Raw genomic sequence first — 17,025 nt, forward strand, 5'->3', positions numbered from 1 at the left:
TGTGTATAAGAGACAGGGGCTTGGAGAGCGGGGCAGGCTGGCTGGCAGAGTGTGGGGCCGAGTGCCAGGGCCTCGGGGTGGCTGGCAGGGCCTGGGGCTGGGCGTGGAGGTCCTGAGTTGGCTGTCAGGGTGGGGGGCTGACTGTCGGGGGGGGGAGGCTGCAGGGCTTCCAGGTCTCTGAGGGGGCTGGGGAGAGCAGGGCAGTTGGTGGCAGTTGGACCCCACCAGCACCTTTGGGAATCTTGCACTCGTGAGGGTGCTGGGGGAGCTCTGGCTTGTTCGGCCCACAACAGGGAGCTGTTTGGGGCCCTTGGGGGAGCCCAGAGGCAGGTCTGAGGGACCCAGCTACACCCTTGCCCATCCTGCGTGGTCAGATGGGCCCTGGCACCCGTCTTGGTTCTGTGAGGCTCAGGGCTCAGCTGTGAGGGACTGCTGCACCATACTGGTCTGGGAAATCAGACACTGTTCTCCCACCAGGTCTCCCTCTTCATTTTACTTACTATGGTTTTGCACGCTGGCTACAATTAATTCTTCCCCATGACAGTTTTTCAGTTTCTGGATGCTTGAAATGGCATTTTCATCTTTGACAGATAGATTTGGACCTACTTACTTTTAGTCCTGCATCTCTTCCTTCAACATACATTCTCCTAGTGTTTGTCCATTTCAGTCTCCCTTGATCTACTGCTTTTTTTCTTCATTTCTATAGTAATATCATTTAATTTCTCTGTTTCTTGTCCTTCACCTTTTGTTTTTCTGTCTCTTTGTCTCCTTTTCCATTTTATTTACTTCTCAACATCTGCTTTTGAAGCTGGATGATGAGGTTCAGCCCACACTTCTTGTCAAAACAAATTAAAGTAGTAGTTTTAAGTTTAATTTAAGCTAATCTGATTTAAAGACAATTTGGCCAGAAGATGTTCACAGTGACAAATCAAATTTAAACAGAAATACAAATCTGTGTACCAAGCTGACCTTTGCCTAATCCTCATCTTAAAATATGAGTTCTCTTAAAGGTTATTGCACTGGCTCAAATTTAGTAGGACCCTGGGTGTTCCTCAGCCTTCCATAAGGAAGAGTTATTCATGTAAGGGAACGAAGAGTAATGAAACTGTTTTGATTCAGCCTAGAACATTTTGTGTAATCCTAAATTACACTTTTTAATTTTCTTTGGGAGTTATGTGATTCCCCTCTCCCCTTTAAGAAATTCAATTTGATTTAAAATAAAATGCCATCACAAAGCAAAAATGGCAACAAAGGAGTTAGAATGTTCTAAAAATATCTTCTCATTTTTTAAGTGAAGGCTACTTGTTAAAATCCATCTGAGCTAAAATATCATTGTAAACCCCCTCAAATTTCTTTTATATAATTGTTATGCCCCCTTTAGACATACACACACACACACACACACTCAAATATACAACATTCTACTTCTGCATAGAATTCTGCGTCTATAAAACTATGGTCTGAGTAGCCTTCATGTGATACTAAGAAAATGACACGGATTGAACTATACCCCAAGAAATAATTTTTACTAGAACCACAGTGTTTAAATAATGCTGCCAGGAGTATAAAGTAATCTGTTCTTCTACTCTCCTGAAGCCTCAGTAGGGAAAAAAATTGAAGTGTAACAGATATTCACAAAGACATAGAAAATCGGTCAGCATTCTATATTTTATGCTAAACATATATTTTTTTAAAAGCCAAACAATTAGGAAAGTTTGTTTTGTTTGAAAATTGGACTATTGAGAAAAGACAATTCCAGAGGAAGCAGCAATGATCAAATAAAATGAAATCATCATCTCATCAGAGAACCATATCCTTGCAATAACAGTGCATTATAGGTGGTATTTTCCGAGCTATATGGGTGTGCAGACCTGGAGATAAGTGTCTTGCAGCATTTTCAAAAGCAAACAAATGTGTTAAATACAGTTAGGCTGTGAAGAAAATGTTTTCATTAAAAAACCCGTGAAATTTTCCCTAATGTTTCTTCTGAGATTGTGCAGAAACACTTTTGTTACAATCTGAAGTTATTTAGCAATTGTTTTTACAAACAATTCTGATTTTAAAATAAAATAAACAACATCCCAAAATTTCAAGAAAACCTTTATTTCCGTCTCTAAATCAGATACTCTGTCATGCAGATTTAGGTCCTGCTGTATCCTCTACCTATAATGTTAATATGAGAGCTAAGATATTTTGTTTTCTGTTTTAATGCTTAAGTTAGTTTTGTCATCTGATTTGTGATCTAATTATTGAAAAATATGACTAAACGATATTTTTATGACATTAATGGAAAGCTAAAAATACTATTAAAAACTAGTTAGAAATATCCAGTTTCTAGAGACATGAACAATTATTTTTTTAATATTGTAAAGCACTTTGCAGGTATCGAGCATAAATACAGTTACACGTCTTTTAAATTACATTAATCATGGAGAAAATGTATACATTACAGGAAACAAACTATGGTATTTATTCACATTTAAATGGTAGTATTTTGTAAATCTTTAGAAAATATATGTCAGTATCATAGTAAATACTGAGATAAAAAGTAGTATATTTCCTATTGAAATTCATTCCGGAAATAAACCCACTTACTTCAGACCATGCAATTATTTTAATGGCTTAAAAAGTAATGACTGTTTTTTCTAAAAGGTAACTCAGTATTTCTTGGAATTGCTTAATATAGTTGAACATTTTTTAGTATTGTTCATGTTAACTGTAAATAACTCAATAACATGCTGATTCCTGATAGGTTATGGAGGTCAACTTTTAAGTCTTCTACCATAACACAGTGGTGAACTCAGATAATTGTTTCCTCCATATTTCAGTAACAGATGATAAGAAGTCAGAACATGGCACAAAAAGCAGGGATACTAAAAATTCCCTGAAGTATCAGAAGCAGCAGCTGTAGCAGCAGAGGTAATGACACAGTACAGAATACAGAAGTGAAAATTCTCACACAGACTATTCTGAGGGCTTTGTCAGTGACTTGCTCTGAAACTGCTAGAAGTAGCAAATGTTTAGATATATCAGGAACTGAATAGAAGAAAACACAGGAAAAGGAAAAAAAATAAAAAGGAAAAGAAGAAAAAAGGACGGTGTATCTTCCCCCTAAATGATAAAAAAGGTACTTTGTTTTCTGGTAGTAGTAGAAAGAGACTCTTGAGAAATATAGATGTTCCATTTCTTTGGCATTTTTTCAGTAATAGGAAGACAGAGGAAACAGTTTTTCAGTGAAGAGTTAGGTAAGAGAGAGATTCCCTACTGTGTTATTGCACAATATGTGGCGATTCAAGAGGCAGGATAATCACCTGAGATGTGGGAGCACCTTTGCAATCCTTATGCCTCAGTTTTAATCTCAGTACTTGAAAATGGCTCTCCCGCATGTACTGCAAATTCTGATTTTGACCACACATCACATGATGAGTCTGAAAAAGCCTTTCCTGAGGAAAGTTACTCAAAAACTATATCTGCACAGAAGTGTCAGTTTTGGCTACCTTACTCATCGTGTATCATGTAAGATTAAGTTTATGCTTCAATGGAATGTCCATATAGAACAAATATATTCCCTTTATGTAAATGTTAACAGTGAAGAATCTTTTCATGTCCACATGTTTTCATATCTAGACCCATAATTATTAAATCCCACCATGCCACGTAAAAAAATGACTGCAACACCAATGACCCTTTTCCTCCTGAGCTTCAGAATTTAATCTAGATCTACCAAATCTACAAGATGCAATCAACCAAAAAAAAAGGAGAGAAACCACTGATTATCTCTTCTATGTTACATGCTGCTGTCAAGAAGTCATACTGGCATGAAACTAGAAGACCAGAAAGAATAACTAAATTTTTAAAATATATTTAGCAGAAGAATCATCATTGCCTGCTAGCTGTGTTGGATACTTTAAGTGGTTATTTTTGCTTGTTCGTGGCTACTTGATCAGTTTCCCAGAAACACAATTATAACCTACATTTTCACCCTGTATAGACGTGTATAGTTTTTACAGTATTTTTTTGTTAGCTTTTGCAGGAGGGTATTTTCTCATTTCTTTTACACCCTCTCATTCAATTTTGGCAAAATAAAATAGTAATGTAAGGGTTGTTCTCGTTTTGCAAATATTTGTGTGACAACATTTGTGGTCATATTGTAGTCTTCCTGCCGTGGAATAGTATTACAAAGAACATGCAGGTGTGATGCTTGCACACCTTCCATTTGCTTTGGTTTTTACCTCTGGTGAGTTTTGTGTTGGTTTTTTTTTTTTTTTTTCTTCACAGAACCTGTTAATGTTGCTCACTGCAGAAGGTCTGGAACATATCTGACCTCAACTGACTGCTATAATTTCTTCTCTGTTTACTTGAACCTCCACGATTGTCCTTCTTAATCCACTTAAAACCTATTTTAAAAAAATAACTGCCCTACCCAAATCACCAGCTCTCCTCCTTTTGATTCCTAATCTCAGATTCTTTCTATCCTTTCCTTCTGCTATCACACTGAAGTTGATAGCCTATTCTCCCCGTGTGGCTCTGCACCAGCGAGGTCCCACCAGCTTTGTCTCCTCTATCAGCAGGGCCGTCAGAACAAAGACCACTCAGTTTGTATCCTGAAGCTGTGGAGTGGATCAAGTATTTCAGGAATGAGAGCAAAGGATAGACAGAAACGTATAACTGATCCCTTTCATACTTCCTCTTAAGCTGCTGCCTCGCACACCGGCACGTGGGTGTCAGGCCCAAGCCAACTCCAGGCCCTGCCGTGAGAAGTGGAGGAGCAGAGCAGGGCTGAAGCTGTGGAGATAGGAAGGCTGGTGTGGCTGCTGCCAGCAGGGAAGGAGAAAGAGAGCAATAGGTGCTGCTACTGCAGGGAAGAGACCTTTCCCCACTGAAGCCACTGCCTCACGCATCTCTGACTTCCTAGATAACACGTCCCGTAGCTTTCTACTGTTCCAGCTTAGGTCATGGAATGAGTGAGGCCATGGCGTGGTGGTGCCCTAGGCAGTGTCTTGCTTTACTTTTCCTACTGCTGTTTTGATGTTGCTTCCCATCTGCAATGGGGTGTTTTGGCTGGGGCCTGCTTCTACAATGGGCTTGTGTGCAGAACACACATTGGATTCAGCAGAATCGATTGAAAAGATCTGTCCTTTTCCTGGGGTGTTCTTTAGGTTAGGAACTTGCCTATTTTATCCATAAAATGTTATGTGATCTATAAATTATTACAATAAACTTCTAGCAAAGTACTGCCTGAAATGTCTTGAGAGCGATAGTGAAATTGAATATATGCCTGAAAAAGGGGAACACGCTCAGATTTACAGGCCTGACTATTTTCAAATTCTAATTATGTTTCAGGAAAGGAAAATGAGAGTAATTCACTCAGAATGCTGGCCATAAAGGAAGGCAAATGGCAGTAATACACTTAGAATGCTGGCCCATAAAGATTTTTTTCAGCTGCTGTATAGAAACTGTGTACACAACTGCACAACTGTTCTACACTAACAAACATGCAAGGTTTAAAAATGTAGTTCAGTTCAAAACTGACCTGACAATTCTAGAAAGCTGGTTAGAAATCCTAGCTGCAGAGAAATTTAGCCATGCACTGTTGTGATCACCTTGCATTTTGAGTTCTTTCAGACCTGCATGTTCTAAATAACCTATGTTGTTTTTTTTTTCTATTGCACCCCTGTTCAAGGTGTAGGTCCTCCTTCTTGGGAATCTTTCTATAGTGGTTGAATTTGGTTCATCAGTCCCAGATCACGCCTACATTACTGAACTGTGTGATTTACAGTGAGAAAATTTACTTCCATTGATACTGGAGTAATGTGTTAACGTATTATTCCTGTTTACCTCAGAAGACAACCTGTGGGGTTACCTTTATTAAAGGAAAGTGAGCACAATGGCTGTTTTGAATGTAAATGGCTTCAGAGAATGAAAAGGGGGAACCTTGACATCCTAGTTAGCTATGGCCCAGTGCATAAATGCACACAGATAGATATAAATCTTTAATGATTTATGTGTGAAATAATTGAACACTGGAGTCATAGTATAGATCTTGGGCATTTTGTTAAATATACCACAGTTACATAGCTTGGATGAGCAGTGTGTGAGCTCATGTAAACAGTAAAGACATACAGTGATTTTGCTCTCTCAAATGATTGCTATATATCAATGCCAGTTTGCTTTGGTCTGAATGCAGGAGGAAAAAAAATACCAGCTGAGAAGATACCACATCAGAATTCTTCATTTTGAAGCCTGCAGAGTAGTATGATTTCCCAGAAAAAAAACGCAGTGGCGCAGCGAATATCATCATCAAGACTTCACAAAATTAAAGAACTGAAGAATGAAATATTTGATTTACAACACCAATTAGAAGCATCAAGGTTAGAAAACCACTTTTTGAAACAGCTTCAGCATCGACACTCGAAAGTAATAGGTAGATACCAAAATTCAGAACATAACTTGCCAGATCTTTTAACAAGTCATTATAATGAAGTGAGAGCTTTAAGGAAACTCCTGAGGATGTCTCAGGAGGATGAGAGAAATACATCCCGGAAGCTCAGAAAAGTTGAAGCAGAGCTGCTAAAAGCTAAAGACGCTTTGCAGACCTTGCATATGCTTTCAGAAGACAAAGCTCTTGCAGAGAGAGAGGAACTTGATCACAGATTATCAGTCTTGACAGAAAAAATTGAAGCGAATGATCAGAAAATACAGGTAATGTGTGTATATCATTGTATTTGTGAAACAAATAGGAGACGTTTCTGTGCAAGAATACTGGAAAGCTTTTAGCTGCTTCTTGTGACATTAATGATTCCAATGCAATCCTGTAACACTGAATATTCGTTTTAGTCCAGTGCTGTCCTGAGTGTAAGGAACTAAAAATGGTAGTAGTACCCCCTTCCAGTATTTTAAAATCTGTCAGAAATGTATGAGTAGATTAAGTTTGGCAGTCTTTTAGGAATTAAGTTGTATGCCTTAACCCTGTTAGGTCAGAAGCGTAGCCTATAGCAGGAGAGCAATCTTCAGCTGAGTGTCTACTCTGCTCCCTGCCAGCAGGATGGGGTGCCCAGGCTTGCCTGTGCCATCGAGCCACAATAGCACAGACCTTAATTTCCCTTGGCAAAGCACAGGATTAGTCCTGGTCATACATGGAGACCACCAGGCTGCTGCTGATCTACTTCCTTGAACAACTAAAGCTGGTTTATCTGGAGCTAGCACTGTTATTTTTACGTGGCGCTGGTGGGCAGTACGGACATCTCCTATTCACTAATGACTGTCACTCACTGTAGTCAGCTGTAGGGCAGCTGCTGAATTAAGCAGTAGTCAGGTGTCCTAGATTTTAGGGTTGGTTCCACCGTTGGCTTATTATACAACTGTAGCAAAAGCCTGGTGGGAGTCTAAGAGGAGATAATTTAGTTCTTTTAATATTAATATCTCATGCTTCTTTACTCTTACTGAACCTTTCACAGAAAGACAGGAATACAGTTTTTAATACAAAACTCGAAGAGTGAAATTTCCATTGTCCTCCAGGAATTAATTACAATTTTCTATGGGGTATATTTTGCATGGAATTAAATAGCCAGGTAATCTTAGAGGCGTTTCACCATCTGAACAGCTAGGTCTGAAGTACATTTATTCCATGAAAGAAAATGAAAACTTAAACAGCTGAATTCAGACTCCCTTTTGAAAACTTTCTATTTACGGAAGTCCTGCTGAGAAGCTATAAAAAGCATGCAGGGTTGGGTGCCCACCTTACAGTTTTAGTAACTATAATTTCAGTGCATTGCACTGGGTTCTGATGATAAAGTACTCTACTCAACAAATTACCTAGTTTTCATTTACACTAACCCTCTATGCTGCTGCAGTTATTAGATCTCAGTGTGAACAGAAATGCTGTCTTAACATTTCTCAAAGATGACTGTATTCATTAATCCATCAGAAAGGTAACGTACAGCCTTTTTTAATGTTTGCATGCCAATTTTACTTTTTAAAATAGAATTATGTTTTAAACCAGGTTTTGCGCGTTTTTAAAGTATTTTTTCAGATACTTCATAATTTCATGCATTGTTTACAATAGAATACAATTATCAGAAGCTTACTTTTAATTTTATTAGCATGCTTATTTTTTAAATGTGTTAAGAACTGAAATTTTTTATCAGTCATACTGAGTACATCCATATGGTAAAATATGTAATCTTTTTAAGAGCCTAGAAAAGCAGCTGAAGTTGAACAATAGCACCTTTAGTCGTCAGCTGGCAAATGAGAACAGAAAAGCTGTGGAAGCTGGGATAATTACAAAGAACTTGCAAATGGAAATTAACTTGCTTCACCAAAAAATTAAGGTATTCAAGATTTTAAACAGGTTTCTGTTCCTACAAAAAAAAAAAAAAAAGTCAAGTATTAAATGTTACCTATTCCTTTTGCCTCTTGTTATATTATTTAGTAATGGAATTTTTGTTTCCTAGTTGAGTCTACAGTCTACTTTTTAAAAAGTCAACATATCAAATGATGACATTATTGTAGGTCTATTTGTCAAAAGTTCAAAGTAGTTCAATAACTAATTGAAACATGGATTAATGCATCACAATTTGAATAAATAATCCACACCTTATTACCATTTTGATAGATCTAGGTCAGTATATTAATCTATTAACTTTAAGTGAGCTCCCTTGCAGAAACACTTTTGAATCAAAATGAGCCAAATATTACAATCTGCAAAACTAGAGTTTAACAAAAAACTTTATATAAATATTGCAATAGTTTGTTTAAATTCTGGCTTGGTTTTTAGACAAATATTTTTGGGACAAATATGTCCAGTTCAGCACTTACTGTAATGCTTGTAAACCAAACACACAGGAAAATCTAAAGGTGATACTAAATAGAAGTAGAAACAAAAGTGCCCGTAATGGTATATTATATAAGTCGTAAAGAAGAAAAGCAGTACATATTCCAGAAAACATGAAAACCCTTGTGCCTTTTTAATAATGTAGACTGTGTTTGTAACACAGTTAAAACATATTTTTTTCTATTTCTGTGCGAAGTGACCGATCATCTGTTGATCCCACTTGGGAGCTTTCTCTTTCTCAATGGAATCAAATGTCTGTGAAAGGTGTTGTTATGGGGAGTTTTCCCAGACATTGTGAAGAGCAAAATAGGCAACTCCTGAGAATTCATGGAGATTTGCATTTCTGTACAGGGGCATTGTTTGTCTCTCTTACCTATGTATCAGGTGCAGAAGCTTTCCTCCTGACATTTGGCAGCAGCCAGGCTGCCCAGCTGCAAAAGTCCAGTGAGCTGTTGGGAAAGGAAAAAAAGTACAGTGCTTTTCCTGGGCCCCATATCAAAGTCCCCCGAACAGCACTTGCAGTGCTATTTCCCTGCCAGAGCCTCATTTCCTCCTATATGTGCAGATCTGGAAGACGGGAATAATTACAGTCCCAGCAACACTAATGTAAAACTGTTCCAAAAAGCAAATTATTTTAAAGTACAGTTCTCACCTTAATGCTTCTCTATAATACTTCTATATTTCGTGTGTTTTTTCACACAGTTTTCTATGTGTGTCCAGTTCTCATAATGTTGTATTTAGATTTCCAAAACCTTCTATCGTTTTACCACAGGGAAGACCAGATGTGCTTATTGACCTTATTTCTGTGGCAGAACAGAGTTTATTCTTACACATTAATAGTTCTGGGCACCTTGCTTATTCAGACCATTTGAGGTATTCAGATGCACTTTCAGGACGTGTATCTCCAAAGTAAATGCAGCTCCTATTTTTCACACTAAAAACTGATACAGTGAAAGTGTTGCTGAGGTCTCTCTTCTGTGTTTAAGGTAGATTTCAATAAGAAAAGAGGACTCTTGCTAAATAAATTTTAATAGTGTGCCTCTGAAGTTTATGTCATTTCCCAAGCAATAGGTTGTAAAATAGAAATGAGCACATGGTAACCAAGAGCACTGAGCAAAAAAATTTTAAAAAGAAGGAAGTAAAGCCAAAAATTGCTTCGGGTGAAAAAAATAACTTAGAACAACAAATGAAAAAATCATTAGAGAAGACTTCATCTTCTGAACATCGCGTTATGAAAAAGATCATGTAGGTGTACAGATGTGTTCTTAGCCTTAAAAAAGGAGAATTTTGATTTGGTTCATGAAAGAAAATGACAGATTTCTATTTATGTAAATGACAAAGTCACCACATGACCTGGCTGAAAGCAAAATCACTGACAGTTTTCTCTGAACATGGGAGAACTAAGTTGGTAAAAAGTAATTCTTAAAGCATATTAGAAGTTTAATAGCATTTATTTCTTCTTAGGAAAAGGATCGGCAACTTTATGTAAAAAATATCTATGCAAATCGGATGCCTAAAATCCCAAAAGACAGAAGTGATTCAGTACCTCATGAAAAAAGTATGGATATTCATTTTCCTTTCTTGTTTAGTTATGTGAAGCTTACATTGTTTTATAACTGGGACATATATTCCAAAATAAAAACCAATATAGTACCTTTATGTGGGCTAAAAATATTCGGTCACATGTAATTTAAAAGGAAGTGCTCATGGGTTTTGCTCATTTATTTTATGAATACAAATACATGACCCATTTTTAATATTTAACCCAATTTTCATCATGAATAGTGTTTAGCGTACATAGTTCTAGTATACTAACAGTGACACTGAAGCAGTGCTGCTATTTTAAGTGTCTATTTGCATCAAAAGCTGTTTGCCTATTTGTTTTTTAGCAAGGTGAAGCTATCAGTCCACAAAGTTTTTGCAGACTAATTTTTGTTCATGCCATTCCCTTTGACATGGCCTGAAGAAGTGGCTACCCTAGACCTAGAATTCCCACATTGCATCCTGGGCTGCATCAAAAGAAGTGTGACCAGCAGGTCGAGGGAGGAGATTCTCCCCCTCTGCTCTGCTCTGGTGAGACCCCACCTGCAGTGCTGTGTCCAGCTCTGCAGCCCCCAGCGTAAGAAGGACATGGACCTGCTGGAGCGGGTCCAGAGGAGGCTATGAAGATGATCAGGGGGCTGGAGCACCTCCCCTTTGAGCACAGGCTGAGAGAGTTGGGGTTGTTCAGCCTGGAGAAGGTCTGGGGAGACCTGATAGTGGCCTTCCAGTACTTAAAGGGGGCTACAGGGAAGATGTGGAGGGACTTGTTATTAAGGAGTGTAGTGATAGGATGAGGGGTGGAGGTTTTAAACTGACAGAGGGTAGATTTAGATTAGATATAAGGAAGAATTCACTATGAGGGTGGTGAGACACAGGAACAGATTGCCCAGAGCTTGGCTGCCCCCTCCCTGGCAGTGTTCAAGGCCAGGTTGGACGGGGCTTTGAGCAACCTGGTCTGGTGGAAGGTGTCCCTGCCCACGGCAGGGGGGTTGGAACTGAATGATCTTTAGGGTCCCTTCAAACCCAAACTGTTCTATTATCCTATGATTGTATGACTCTATGGCTAACTCAAGGCACCTCACAAACAACCCTCCTGTAGCAAGTTCCTAGTTTTAGTACAGACTTTCAAAGTGCTTTTATATGAGCAAAAATAATTATTTAATTGGGTCTTTAAAAACTGTTTTCTCATCTTTAAAATGCTTAGAACCTATAACTTACTAATAGCAGAGATGCTTTAATGTCCATTACTGAAACTCCTGCAACTTGCATTTTATTGGGGTAAAAGGAGGAGTTTTCAGATACGAGGTTTAGGAAGTTTAAAGGCCAGTCTGTGATCATCCTGTCAGCTTATCTGAGAGAAGAGAATGTTTATCCTTAGTAATCCTTTGGTTTTTAGCTTAAGCAAATTTAAATGGGCAACCAGAGATTGTAATAACCCAGTTACTGTATATGCTCTCTCAATTAATTCTATCCACAGAATTGATGTTATTTAGAATAATATAGTAGAATGATAGAAAAGAACAACAGAAAGTTAATTTTGTCAAGAAATAAAGAGTTTTTTAGTAAAGAGTATTTCCTTAACATGGATTCTCAAACAGATATTGCAGAGAAATATCTATTATATGCAATCTTGTTTATCAGACATTCCAAGAGCAGCTACCTTGTGTGGGATTCAACTGCCTAATTATAGGCATCCAGTGCCATCTGAGATGTCCTAGCACATTCTGCCTGGCCCTGTAGTTGTTCCAGAAGGATATGGGTGGCACATCGGTCCCATGTAATATCAACCAGCCTCGTGTGGATACCTTGAATGTTCAAGGGCATCTCAAATAGCATGAGGCGCCTGTGTTGAGACAAGTGGATCCCACCCCTTGAACAGAGGGAGCAACAGCTAAAAACAATTACAGATCATACAAGCCAAGAACTATTATGTTGCCCATGTGCTCACTATACTCATCAGGGATAAAAATGTTGAAGAAGGTAGTTTTCTTATAAAACATAAACTTCAAATTGTCATATGCTTTACATGTAGTATCTAGAATTTAGTAATAAATGTGTTTTATACAGAAACTAATAAACAGATTTCAAGTACTTTCCCCACACTGAAAGTAGTATTTTGCCTCCTACTCAGGATCATAAACATTCTGTCAGGATTGTACAGGAGAGCTTTCTGCACAACAAACTTAACACCCTTAATTTTGGAAAACAATCTGAACTTTCCTGGGTAAAGCGCCTCTTTAAAATACTGATCAGATATGCCTGCTCCTGAACAGAAGGAGGAATTGGAGCTTTCTTTGTATGAGTACAGAAGAGCACTTAAATTGTACATGGTAGCAAACATATCTGCTGGAAATATTGCACATGCCCACAGAATTCTTCAAAATATGGTATCAGTACAAAGTCTTAATCCCAGTCAGTTGCTTATTTCTTTCCCCTTCAATGCCTTTGCAAAGCCATTACTCTGCCTTAACTACAAGTGAACTACAGGGAAAAGGTTAGTAATTCAAGCTGTAAAATTAAACCCCACAAATTCCTACTTCTCATTCCAAGCCAGACACGATTTTTTTATGAAGTTCTGAATTTGTTTTAGTTATGTCACATAACAGCTGTGGTTCTTTAAATTTTACTCACATATGGGCTTGCACAACATTGTTATTTAAATTACAGTACTTACTGTTTACTAGTTAAGTTCTTCTTTTCTTTAAGCAAGATAAGCGAGCTTAGTTGGAGAAAAGAACCTGATATTTTGTAATGAAAAGGTTCCAAGCAAAGATGTCTGATCTTTTGGTATTTTTGGCCAATAAAGATTTCATTATCTGCCAGTTTATGGAAACAGATGATTTAGAAAACTAGAACTGGAATTACTGACAATTGTTTTTCCTTCTCACTACTGACTTGAATTTTCCTATAACAGAAAGAGACACTTCTTCAAGTAGTTATTTTCTATTCTGTGTTTGCAAAAATTTGTACCCAGCAGGAAAAAGAAATGTGGGACTACATTTTTTGACACTCCTGATAAATAGCTGAAGGTAGGCTTGCTTAGGTTATCAGAAAGCTCTGTGTACAGAAATTGTTTTATTGAATGAAGCCATTAATTTCGTGAGCTCTTCATGGGTGTAAAGTTTGCTCAGTTCTGGGAAGGTCACACCAGCTCATCTGGAGGTACAGCTCCCCCTAGTTCTGAATCTGAGGAACGCTCCGCTGATTTCTGTGGGAAAACCTGCTGAAGTAGCTACTTGCTGGTTGCCTTTTGAAAGAGAAAACTAGTTCCTCCCCTCCATCATCCTCAATAACGAGTAATCCTCGAATTGGTTATCACTATCCTTTTTACCACCCAACTGTAAACATCAGAAAAATCACCATTTTTACGGAGAGTCTTCCTCTGATTTCAGAGATCAAAACTGGGAATAAAGTCAAGTTTTGACGTAGGTAAGATCACATTTTTTCTGCTGTGCTAGAAGCTTTCTCAGTTACTGTACTCATGTCAAAATTATTCTAAAAATAAATTAAACCAACAATATACTCACCTCCCCCATCCCATCCCATCTGCATTCAGCTTTTTCTTTAAATGTCTCATTCAATCACTCCTTTGGAATCTCTTTTCAAAGACCGTAGATATTTCAAACACTGTTAAGCATTTCCTATGAAGATTTTTGGTTCCATAAAGGCTTACATAAGTGCTTAACTTTGAGAAAGGTGAGTAACCAAGTCAGAAGGCATTAAAGCAAGCATGTTCATTATACTCTGTAAGATCCAAATTTAGGAACCTGAAAGCTGAGGCCTCATACCAGACCTCTTAAATTTACATCAGGATGTTACCACACAGTTTAAGTCCATATGGGCTCTAGAGTATAGACACATTTGTCTGACTTTGTATGTTCTACCTGAATAGGACTTCGTAGTTCTAAAACTTAAGTATATTTATGAGGTACTGATGTACGGATGAAAACACTTGAAAGTCCAGGTAGCTATGTTTGTGTTCCAGTTTCAGCATTTACAGATAAGGCAGAACAAATAATTTCTTTATTAAAGGGCATTAAGACATGCAGCAACAAAATGTTTAAATCCTAGGCCACATACCAGTATTATCAGTCATCAAAGATATCTTTTGTTTATACCAACAATATAATTCCAGAAACTACTGTTATTACTAACAATTGTCCCTTTTCAATAGGTCTTAGTATAAATAGATCAGTACAAGTAGATAAACAGAGGTTTAGATCACTGCTGCTGTCACAGTACCAAACTGAGGAAACAGAAAAAAGTCCAATTCAGCAAACAAAGGTATGAAAAATCTGGATCCAATATCCTGTTTAAACTGTCAGCTAAGCTATATGTTATTCTGTAAATTTCAGTAATATGCCTGAATAGCCTGATCCGTCATCTTAATTTTCTAGGGTGTGGATTTTGTGTGAATGTAAATATATTACAGAAAATATATTTAAAATATATAGGACAAACTTGGTGATACAAAACAAGAATACAGTAGTAACGGAAATTACTAATCTTTTTATAAGTATTGCACTGTGTACTTTTAAAAATCGCTAAACAAGTATTCCTTCATTATTTTTACCTTTAATTGCCAATTATAGGAGAAGTGTTCAGAAGATAGGAATCAAAAAGCTAAAGCAAATGAAGTATACACAGATGCCTAATGTAAAACTGAAAAGCAATCAAGTGAGAAAATACTAAAGCCAGAGAATTTTAATAGAACACTTAGAGGCATATTTTAACATTTTTCTCAGAAACTCATTTGATCATTTTGAAAGTTGAATGAACTGATGGTATCGGTAATTTACATGGGTCTGACACCCATTAGAGCTGGCACCTGACTGACAGGAACTAGTTCAACAAAATAATGTATGAAGAGTCACTGAAATCCAGCTGCTGGCAGTGCTGTGCTGTCAGCAGAGCAGTTCTACAGCATAAGGCATCTTCATACCGCTGTTCTTCCAAAAGCAGTTCCTGGTTACGTTGGTAAAAAGTCAGTGCTTTGTCTTAAAAGTATACTTTAATTAATAGCTTGTTAATTCCACACTAATCAAATACCAATCTCGAATTGTTGGTTGTGAACCTTCATCACAGCTGATGTCAACATAGATTTCTGGCTCAGGATCTGTTGCTGAGAAAGCAAAAGGACTTCTTCGAGGGCTGGGAGCATCTCCTCATTACAGTGATCACTATAAATAGATTTTATGTAAATCTTAGCCATCAACTGTATCCTCATATAAAAGTTATATGCAAAGGACTCATCCTTAAACACCATTATTTTGAAGAAATTCGATAGAACAGAAGATGGAAGGAGCCAGTGCATCTATTAATTTATCTGAGTTTTTCTTTCTAAAATATTCGTTATTTTCATTAAGGCTGTAGAAAGAACAAAGCTCTGAATGCCACAATGCTAAATACTTCACAAATGGTAGGAGATGTTACAAGACCCAAAGGTCACGAACTTAAAGAGGTGAAACAGGTTGTTGAGGTCAGAGCTAGTAATCTGGAATGCATTAACTTCTGTGTTTTGTGCCTTTTCAGCCTGCAGCCTTTCCAGACCCCACCAGATAATCAAAGTCACCACATGACCTGGCTGAAAGCAAAATCACTGACAGTTTTCTCTGAACATGGGAGAACTAAGTTGGTAAAAAGTAATTCTTAAAGCATATTAGAAGTTTAATAGCATTTATTTCTTCTTAGGAAAAGGATCGGCAACTTTATGTAAAAAATATCTATGCAAATCGGATGCCTAAAATCCCAAAAGACAGAAGTGATTCAGTACCTCATGAAAAAAGTATGGATATTCATTTTCCTTTCTTGTTTAGTTATGTGAAGCTTACATTGTTTTATAACTGGGACATATATTCCAAAATAAAAACCAATATAGTACCTTTATGTGGGCTAAAAATATTCGGTCACATGTAATTTAAAAGGAAGTGCTCATGGGTTTTGCTCATTTATTTTATGAATACAAATACATGACCCATTTTTAATATTTAACCCAATTTTCATCATGAATAGTGTTTAGCGTACATAGTTCTAGTATACTAACAGTGACACTGAAGCAGTGCTGCTATTTTAAGTGTCTATTTGCATCAAAAGCTGTTTGCCTATTTGTTTTTTAGCAAGGTGAAGCTATCAGTCCACAAAGTTTTTGCAGACTAATTTTTGTTCATGCCATTCCCTTTGACATGGCCTGAAGAAGTGGCTACCCTAGACCTAGAATTCCCACATTGCATCCTGGGCTGCATCAAAAGAAGTGTGACCAGCAGGTCGAGGGAGGAGATTCTCCCCCTCTGCTCTGCTCTGGTGAGACCCCACCTGCAGTGCTGTGTCCAGCTCTGCAGCCCCCAGCGTAAGAAGGACATGGACCTGCTGGAGCGGGTCCAGAGGAGGCTATGAAGATGATCAGGGGGCTGGAGCACCTCCCCTTTGAGCACAGGCTGAGAGAGTTGGGGTTGTTCAGCCTGGAGAAGGTCTGGGGAGACCTGATAGTGGCCTTCCAGTACTTAAAGGGGGCTACAGGGAAGATGTGGAGGGACTTGTTATTAAGGAGTGTAGTGATAGGATGAGGGGTGGAGGTTTTAAACTGACAGAGGGTAGATTTAGATTAGATATAAGGAAGAATTCACTATGAGGGTGGTGAGACACAGGAACAG

General features: G+C 37.8%; 1 protein-coding gene across 3 annotated transcripts; it reads left to right on the top strand.

Annotated features, from left to right (window-relative positions):
• The first annotated feature begins 2,644 nt into the window (after positions 1-2,644).
• On the top strand, positions 2,645-15,917 carry LCA5L (LCA5L, lebercilin like). Of its 3 annotated transcripts, XM_026842691.1 has the most exons (6): positions 2,645-2,919; positions 6,188-6,702; positions 8,193-8,330; positions 10,298-10,391; positions 14,550-14,659; positions 14,968-15,917. In XM_026842691.1, exons 2-6 carry the CDS (start codon positions 6,256-6,258, stop codon positions 15,028-15,030), a joined length of 852 nt encoding a protein of 283 aa, XP_026698492.1. In that variant the 5' UTR covers positions 2,645-2,919; positions 6,188-6,255; the 3' UTR covers positions 15,031-15,917. The 3 variants fall into 3 exon arrangements, with proteins under 3 accessions (XP_026698492.1, XP_026698508.1, XP_026698501.1); XM_026842707.1 differs by lacking the exon at positions 8,193-8,330; XM_026842700.1 differs by lacking the exon at positions 2,645-2,919 and having other exon boundaries at positions 6,136-6,702.
• Positions 15,918-17,025: the final 1,108 nt, after the last annotated feature.

Source organism: Athene cunicularia (assembly GCF_003259725.1).
Source record: "Athene cunicularia isolate RWA chromosome 1 unlocalized genomic scaffold, athCun1 chr1_part1, whole genome shotgun sequence".
In the NCBI taxonomy this organism is placed as follows: Eukaryota; Metazoa; Chordata; class Aves; order Strigiformes; family Strigidae; genus Athene; species Athene cunicularia.

Bases quoted from the DNA above. Each gene is read 5' to 3' on its own strand.
- LCA5L (XM_026842691.1), top strand. From the start codon at position 6,256: ATGATTTCCCAGAAAAAAAACGCAGTGGCGCAGCGAATATCATCATCA. The intron at 6,703-8,192 runs GTAATGTGTGTA...AATCTTTTTAAG, and splicing joins CGAATGATCAGAAAATACAG to AGCCTAGAAAAGCAGCTGAA. The intron at 8,331-10,297 runs GTATTCAAGATT...ATTTCTTCTTAG, and splicing joins TGCTTCACCAAAAAATTAAG to GAAAAGGATCGGCAACTTTA.